General features: G+C 43.4%; 1 protein-coding gene across 1 annotated transcript in view; it reads left to right on the forward strand.

Annotated features, from left to right (window-relative positions):
- Positions 1 to 2,939: 2,939 nt before the first annotated feature.
- Positions 2,940 to 9,721, forward strand: part of c5 (complement component 5) — a 62,099-nt gene continuing 55,317 nt past the window's right edge. Inside the window, 6 exon segments of the mRNA XM_055161874.1 lie at positions 2,940 to 3,284; positions 4,932 to 5,121; positions 5,841 to 5,994; positions 6,273 to 6,343; positions 7,016 to 7,113; positions 8,932 to 9,014. Of these exon segments, the coding sequence (XP_055017849.1) occupies positions 3,205 to 3,284; positions 4,932 to 5,121; positions 5,841 to 5,994; positions 6,273 to 6,343; positions 7,016 to 7,113; positions 8,932 to 9,014 (676 nt within the window). The 5' untranslated portion in view covers positions 2,940 to 3,204.

Raw genomic sequence — 9,721 nt, forward strand, 5'->3', positions numbered from 1 at the left:
GTTCATGATGAAGACGAGGAGCTGGGAACATGTGGAACAGAGGAGCTCTGGGTCATGATCGACAGGACCAGATGAGTTTCCTCCGCAGGGTGTCTGGGCGTCTCCCTTAGAGACAGAGTGAGGAGCTCAGTCACATGGGAGGAGCTCAGAGTAGAGCCGCTGCTCCTCCACGTGGAGAGGAGCCAGTTGAGGCTCGGGCATCTGTTCTGATGTCTCCTGGACGTCTCCCTCAGGAGGTGTTCATGTCCCACCGGGAGGAGGAACCCGAGGAAGACCCAGGACACACTGGAGGGACTATGTCTCTGGGCTGGCCTGGGAACACCTCGGGGTCCCCTCAGTGGAGCTGGAGAAAGTGTCTGGGGTGAAGGAAGTCTGGGAGTCTCTGCTTAGACTGATGCCCCCGAGACTCGACCCCAGAGAAGAGGAAGAACCCATGTTCTTCCTCTTCTCTGGGGTCGAGTCTGTTCCTCCTCTGTACCACATATTCACTGTTCCTCCTCGAGGAGGAAGAGGCTGGAGCCACAAGAAACATCAGGCCTAGAGGAAGATCTGAGAGATTCATGGATCTGTAGAGACACAGCAGAGGAGCAGAAGATGTAGAGCAGAGAGTCAGAGGAGCAGAAGATTCACTCTGTCGTCATGTGACCTGACTCCAAATCTGATGTAAGTCTGTGAACTTTACAGTGACACAATATTTACTCCAAAAACTACACAACACAAAGAACAACACAACACAACACTGCACAACACAACACAGACACAACACAACACAACACTGACACAACACAACACAACACAACACTGACACAACACAACACACACAACACAACACTGACACAACACTGACAACACAACACAACACAACACAACACAACACAACACAACACAACACTGACACAACACAACACACAACACAACACAACACAACACAACACAACACAACACAACACAACACAACACTGACACAACACAACACAACACACACAACACTGACACACACAACACAACACACAACACAACACTGACACAACACAACACTGACACAACACAACACAACACAACACAACACTGACACAAACACAACACAACACAACACTGAACACAAACAAACAAACACACAACAACACACACACACACAACACACACAACACAACACAACACTGACACAACACAACACAACACAACACTGACACAAACACTGACACAACACTCACAACACTGACACAATCATGTTAGAATCACACAGCAAAAAGTGGAAGGTTTAAATTTCAGGGTAAAATATTTCAGAGTTGTTTTTAACACAAAAAGTGTAATTTTTAACTCTTTGAAAGTTAAATGTGTTGGAGTTGGAGTTATTTGCCAGAATTGATTTGGTTGAAGTTAATTCAACTTCTCTTAGTGTAAGACAAGACCAGTTTGAACCAGTTTTGTTCATAATTTCATCTTAAATTAACTCAATTAAAGTGTAAAAATAAAACACCCTCTGTGTGTTGTTTAGTTAAATGGGGATAACTCTACAAAGTGTTATCTGTTTACTCTCAAAATGTTCATATAACTCTGGATTTCAGGTTAAACAGGAACTTTAGTCCAGTGTTACTTCATGAACATTTACAAAAATGTTAAATTAACTCTAGAACAGAGTGACTCAGATAAACACAGAGAAACTTCACTGTTTAAACTCGTCTTGGACACAGACTCCTCCTGGACTTCAGACCCACAGACTCACTCCTATGAAGTATTTAGTACAGTACAGTACAGTACAGTATAGTATAATACAGTACACATTTCAGATGTACTGTACCATAAACCTCAGACCTGGACAGACCCTGGACCAGCTCCAGACCCAGACTCAGACCCAGACCTCCTCCTCTGATGTAAACGTGAACTCAGCGTTTTGAACCAGTCACATTTTCAAAGAGTAAAAAGAACATGATGATGTAAAAATGAGTCACAGTTAAACCCCAGACACACAGAACACCTCCTTTATCATTTTATTAGTTTGACAAAAGTAAAACAACAACAACAAAAACAATATGAACATGTTCATATTTGGACCTGGAGCTCAAAAGGAGGAGGAAGTTTAAAAAAAAACATATAGTGTCTTACCCCAATTATTTTACACAATTATGTGACAGACACTTATGCACATATACATAAACACACATATACACACACACAAATATATTTTTATTTATTGTCGTACAAAGTAATAAAAATGATAAAGAGGCACAAAGTTTATCGTTTATGATCGTACTAAATAAGCAGTAATGACAATGAAAAATGTAAGTATTTTTTGTTTTCATTTATGGTCGTACAAACTAATCCATTTTTAAAATGTATTTATTTTATGTCCATAGAGATTCTATCTTTTATTATTTATTGTTGCTTTTGCTCTGAACAAGGACTGAACTTAATGTCACTGTAACTGTTACAAAAACAATTAAAATATTCTCTCTTTCTCTAAAGTTTATCATTTATGATCGTACAAAGTAAACAGTAATAAGAATGAAAAAAGGAAGGATTTTGGTTTTCATTTATGGTCGTACAAACTAATAATAGTGATAAAGAAAACTCTTTAAGAACAGTGTGTTACTGGAATCTCCGTCCAGCTCTAATTCAAAGTCTGGAGACACTCTGCAGTACTACAGTTTGTGCAGTACTACAGTTTCTGCAGTACTACAGTTTCTGCAGTACTACAGTTTCTGCAGTACTACAGTTTGTGCAGTACTAGAGTTACTGCAGTACTGTAGTGATTTGTGGTGATTTTTGTTTGATAGACGTTTTGCTCCAGTGGCTTTTGTCCCTTTAGTCGATCTGCAAACACAAAACTCGATGTGGACACACAGACCTTTGAGTCGTGAGTTTCCCTGGAGCTGATTTACCGTCAACGGAAACCAATAAACAAACACACACACACACACACACACACACACACACACATACACACACCTCCTCCTCCGGGGCATCTGGGCTCAATCCAGGTCTGAAACAGGGTCCAGACCGAGACTAAACCAGGTTTAACACAGGACTAAACCAATACCAGACAACCAGGGAAACCTTTACAGAAACAAATGTGGATCTGACCCAGAGACCAAAACACACGTCTGAAGTCTTTTTACAACAGTGTGGACGAGGACTGAGTCAGGACTTCACCCGGATTTGAACCAGGACTGGACCAGGTGTTGGGTCCTGGGGTCTGGCAGGATGTTGGAGGTTTCGGTGAAGACGGTGGTGCTGCTCCTTGTCGGGTCGATGTGCACGAGGACAGAGGCTCAGGAGAGAACGTGAGTCTGACCCTTTCAAAGTTTCATTTGTGGAAAACGCCGCTGATTCTGTCATTAATATTTGGATGTTTCAGATTCTAGAATCTGATGATTTCATGCTCCCAGACGGGAGCAAGGAACAAATTCCTGACTGATCACATTGTACTTTGTCATGACCCATCCAAAATTTGAATTTATTTGATTGAATGCATTTGTTTTGAGGATGAGCCCCTTGAGAGTCTCAGGGTCCTCATAGTTACAACAGCCAAAGACAGAAACAGTCGGACAGACAGTCGGCTACACACATTCAAATAAACATTAAAAAAAAACCTCTTACACTTGACTGTTAGACACATAATAAATCAAATCTGAACAAAAACACAGAGTTCAAATATAGTCACAAAATTTGATAAAATGATCCAAAACCATCACATGGGTTTTGTAAATATTGCACCAGAGCATTTTTAAATGAAAAGACAAGTTGATACAAAAAGCGATGACGAAAGATCGTTCCAATCAAAGGAGCAAATGTTTAACTTGATCATTTCTATTATTGACCTCAATGAAATACAAGATTTAATAAATATTACTTTTGTCCCCAAATATTTTTTTTTTCCATCCCCGTCTGTATTAAATAATACAGGAGGAGCAGCGGCTCTACTCCGAGCTTCTCCCGTGTGACTGAGCTCCTCACTCTGTCTCTAAGGGAGACGCCCAGACACCCTGCAGAGGAAACTCATTTGTGTTGCTTAGTCCTCCTCCGTGGCCTAACCAAACTCCTCCCAGCTCAGAGATTTTGCCTCTGCGACCGCACGGGCTGCACGCTTGGCTCACAGGTACCATCAGCTGCCTCAGGAGTCCCACAAGCCAACAAGACCCAATAGGACTCCTTCTTCAGCCTGACGGCATCTCTTACTTCCGGTGTCCACCACCGGGTTTGGGGTTTGCTGCCGCGACAGGCACCACAGACCTTACGCCCACAGCTACGAGCAGCTGCATCGACAATAGAGGTGGAGAACAAAACCCACTCGGACTCCATATCCCCAGCCTCCCCCAGAATCTGTGAGAAGCTCCTGGAGGTGTGAGTTAAAGGTCCCTCTGCCAGAGGCTCTGCCAGACGTTCCCAACAGACCCTCACTACACGCTTGGGCCTACCAGGTCTTTCTGGCTTCCTCCTTCGCCAGTGAACCCAACTCACCACCAGGTGGTGATCAGTTGACAGCTCAGCCCCTCTCTTCACCCGAGTGTCCAAGACACGCGGCCGGAGATCAGATGACAAGACTACAAAGTCGATCATTGACCTCCGGCCGAGGGTGTCCTGGTGCCACGTGCACTTATGGACACCCTTGTGCTCGAACATGGTGTTAATTATGGACAAACTGTGACAGAAGTCCAATAATCAGAACACCGCTCGGGTTCAGATCAGGGAGGACGTTCTGAACTATATGGTGCTTCTGAACCGTTCTTAGTCTGACCCGTCCCCTCGGACCTGTTTGCCTTGGGTGACCAGGACCCAGAAGCTCTCAACAACACAGCTCCTGGGTTCATTCGGGCTCAAACCTCCACCACGAAGTTAAGGTGACGGTTCAGGGAGGGGTCTGTCTTTACTCCTCTGTCTCTGCTCCTGTCAGCGCCTGCCTCAGCACCTGTCTGCTCCTGTCTGTGCAGGTTCGTGGTGGCGGCTCCTCTGTCCTTCAGGCTGGACGCGGTGGAGAAGGTGGTGCTGCAGGTGTTTGGTTTCACAGAGACGGTGATGGTTCACGTGTACGTGAAGAAGAGCATGGCCCAACCACCGATCCTGCACGAGCACGTGACCCTGAGCGCCCCCAACATGCACATGGGCGAAGTGCAGCTACGGGTACACACCAACACAACACACAACAACACACAACACACAACAACACACAACACACAACAACAACACACACAACACAACACACAACAACAACAACACACAACACACAACACACACACACACAACAACAACAACAACACACAACACACAACACACACACAACACACACAACACACAACAACACACAACAACACACAACACACACAACACACAACAACACACAACACACAACACACAACACACAACAACACACACACACAACAACACAACACACAACAACACACAACAACACACAACAACACACACACACAACACACACAACACACAACAACACACAACAACACACAACAACACACAACAACACACAACAACACACAACACACAACACACACAACACACAACACACAACACACACACAACACACAACACACACACACACAACAACACACAACACACACACAACACACAACACACACAACACACACAACACACAACACACACACAACACACAACAACACAACAACAACAACACACAACAACACACAACACACACACACAACAACACACACACACACAACAACACACAACAACACACAACACACAACAACACACAACAACACACAACAACACACAACAACACACAACACACAACAACACACAACACACACAACACACAACAACACAACAACACAAAACACACTTTTGTGTTTTGTCCTCTGCAGCTGTTCCCGGAGCAGGTGGACAAATCCATGGACCATGTGATCCTCCTCGTCCAATCAGGCACCTTCAACCAGCACCTGTCTGTGCCCCTGAGCCGCACCAACGGATTCCTGCTGGTTCAGACGGACAAGCCCCTGTACACACCCCGGGAGAGAGGTACGTACTGTACACACCCCGGGAGAGAGATTAATACTGTACACACCCCGGGAGAGAGGTACATACTGTACACACCCCGGGAGAGAGGTACGTACTGTACACACCCCGGGAGAGAGGTACATACTGTACACACCCCAGGAGAGAGATTAATACTGTACACACCCCGGGAGAGAGGTACGTACTGTACACACCCCGGGAGACACTGTCTTATAAATATCAGTGGTTCTTTTATGGTTTGCTAAATTAAAGTGTAAATTGTGTCTGGTGTGTGTCCACAGTGAAGGTCCGGGCCTTTTCTCTGAACCAGGAGCTGAGACCGGCCGACCGCAGCGTCTTCCTCACGTTCAGGGTGAGTGTTCCTCTGCTGTCCTGCAGGGGGCGCAAGGACTCCACACACACACACACACACACACACAACGCACCTCAAGTGTTACCACCGTACAAACGTACAAACACTCCACAGACCCAGAGTTTGGTCAAATGTGAGGCAAGAAAATCTTTTTTTTTTTTTTGCATTCCCCCGTCTGTTTATTCCTGCGTAAGTTCATTTATTTGACTTTGGTCAAGAAAATTAAGAAAAGACACTGAACCATTTAAAACTAGAAACTGCTGAGGTTAAACACACTGCCCCCTGGTGGAGAAAAACACTTTGACAGCAAATACCTCAGAAGAATAGATTCCGAACAAGTCAATAAGATAATAACGATTAAATCAGTAGTAGTAGTAGTAGTAGTAGTAGTAGTAGTAGTAGTAGTAGTAGTAGTAGTAGTAGTAGTAGTAGTAGTAGTAGCCAGTGTTGTGAACTTTGAATACTCTGAATACAGAAAACACTTTATGTTTGTAGCAGGAAAGTAGGAACATAATTAAATTCTGATTACTGCCAAATGAAAGAATACAGAATACTACAGTACAGTTATTTATCATTTATATGAGGAATATGTATTTTCTGTTTGTATTTAGTTACTTCCCAACACTAGTAGTAGTAGTTCCTGTTTTACTCACAGTATAAGTACTTGTGCAGGACCCGGACCTTGAGAAGGTGGACGTGGTGGAGGTGAAGGACGTCAGTAATGGGATGCCGTCGATGCAGAACCCCTTCAGGATCCCCATCAACCCCAAGTACTGACACACACTAATAACACTGTGTACTCTATACTGTGTACTCTATACTGTGTACTGTATACTGTGCACTGTATACTGTGCACTGTATACTGTGCAATCTATACTGTGCACTCTATACTGTGTACTCTATACTGTGTACTCTATACTGTGTACTCTATACTGTGTACTCTATACTGTGTACTGTATACTGTGCACTGTATACTGTGCACTATATACTGTGTACTCTATACTGTGTACTCTATACTGTGTACTCTATACTCTGCACTGTATACTGTGCACTGTATACTGTGTACTCTATACTGTGTACTCTATACTGTGTACTGTATACTGTGCACTCTATACTGTGCATACTGTATATACTGTGTACTCTATACTGTGTATACTGTGTACTCTATACTGTGCACTGTATACTGTTGTACTGTATACTGCTATACTGTGTACTCTATACTGTGTACTCTATACTGTGTACTCTATACTGTGTACTCTATACTGTGTACTGTGTACTCTATACTGTGTACTCTATACTGTGCTATACTGTGTATACTGTGTACTCTGTATACTGTGTACTACTACTGTATACTGTGTACTGTATACTGTGTACTCTATACTGTGTACTCTATACTGTGTACTCTATACTGTGTACTCTATACTGTGTACTGTATACTGTGTATACTGTGTACTCTATACTGTGTACTCTATACTGTGTACTCTATACTGTGTACTGTATACTGTGCACTGTATATTGTGTACTATATACTGTGTACTCTGTACTGTGTACTCTATACTGTGTACTCTATACTGTGTACTCTATACTGTGCACTGTATACTGTGCACTGTATACTGTGTATACTGTGTACTCTATACTGTGTACTCTATACTGTGTACTCTATACTGTGTACTGTATACTGTGTACTGTATACTGTGTATACTGTGTGTATACTGTGTATACTGTGTACTGTATACTGTGTACTCTATACTGTGTACTCTATACTGTATACTGTGTACTCTATACTGTGCACTCTATACTGTGTACTATATACTGTGTACTCTATACTGTGCACTGTATACTGTGTACTGTATACTGTATACTGTGTACTCTAAACTGTGCACTCTATACTGTGCACTCTATACTGTGCACTATATACTGTGTACTCTATACTGTGTACTCTATACTGTGCACTGTATACTGTGTACTGTATACTGTGTACTGTGTACTCTCTAAACTGTGCACTATATACTGTGTACTGTGTACTCTAAACTGTGCACTATATACTGTGCACTATATACTGTGCACTGTATACTGTGTACTGTATACTGTATACTGTGTACTGTACTGTGTACTCTATACTGTGTACTCTAAACTGTGCACTATATACTGTGCACTATATACTGTGCACTGTATACTGTGTACTGTATACTGTATACTGTGTACTGTGTACTCTAAACTGTGCACTCTATACTGTGTACTCTATACTGTATACTGTGTACTCTATACTGTGTACCCTATACTGTGCACTCTATACTGTGCACTATATACTGTGTACTGTATACTGTGTACTCTATACTGTGTACTCTATACTGTATACTGTGTACTCTATACTGTGTACCCTATACTGTGCACTCTATACTGTGCACTATATACTGTGTACTGTATACTGTGTACTGTATACTGTGTACTGTGTACTCTATACTGTGTACTCTAAACTGTGCACTCTATACTGTGCACTATATACTGTGTACTGTATACTGTGTACTGTGTACTGTGTGTACTGGTGTGTGGTACATCCTGTATCTTCCTGTTCTCTCTGGGTGCAGGTTGGGCATCTGGAGCATCGAGGCGTCGTACATGGAGCACTTTGACACAACAGCCAGCACCACGTTTGAAGTCCGAGAATACGGTGAGAAAAAAACAAAGAGCATTTACCGAAAAACACAAAAAAATGGGGAAAGTGGGAGGAGCTAAGACGCGCCAAAGAGTCTCCCCCAGGACGTCCAGAGTCACTCAGGGCCGGAAGTGCCGCGCTGTAAATGTGTGTCGTTTTCTCCACAATCTCTCCAATTTATCCACAACAAGAGAAGAACGACGAGTATTAGTGACACACTGAACGTTATGATCAAGAACGAAACAGAAGGAACTTGTTCACTCAGACTCATTCTACAATTAATATTAAAAATCTATTTTATGATGTCAGTATTAATTTAAATAGATTTGAGCAGTTTCTCGGGGTCTTGTTCTTGAGTGAGGAAAGAATGGAGCGTGAGATTGACAGGTGGACAGGTGCAGCGTATTGGACCGTTGTGGTGAAGAGGAGCTGAGTCTGGATTTAGCATCAGTCTCTGTTCCTCCCCTCACCTCTGGTCATGAGCTCTGGGCTCAGTCACACAGGAGGAGCTCGGAGTAGAGCCGCTGCTCCTTCACGTGGAGAGGAGCAGCTGAGGGGAGGACATGTGTTCATGAGGAGAAAGGACACACTGGAGGAACTGTGTCTTTGGACTGGCCTGGGAACACCTGAGGATCCGCCTGGAGGAAGTGTCTGGGGTGGAGGAAGTCTTGGAGTCCCTGTTTAGACTGATGCCCCCGAGACCCGACCCCGGAGAAGAGGAA

Source organism: Boleophthalmus pectinirostris, unplaced genomic scaffold (assembly GCF_026225935.1).
Source record: "Boleophthalmus pectinirostris isolate CB_2022bp ecotype Guang Dong unplaced genomic scaffold, ASM2622593v1 HiC_scaffold_4, whole genome shotgun sequence".
Classification (NCBI taxonomy): domain Eukaryota; kingdom Metazoa; phylum Chordata; class Actinopteri; order Gobiiformes; family Gobiidae; genus Boleophthalmus; species Boleophthalmus pectinirostris.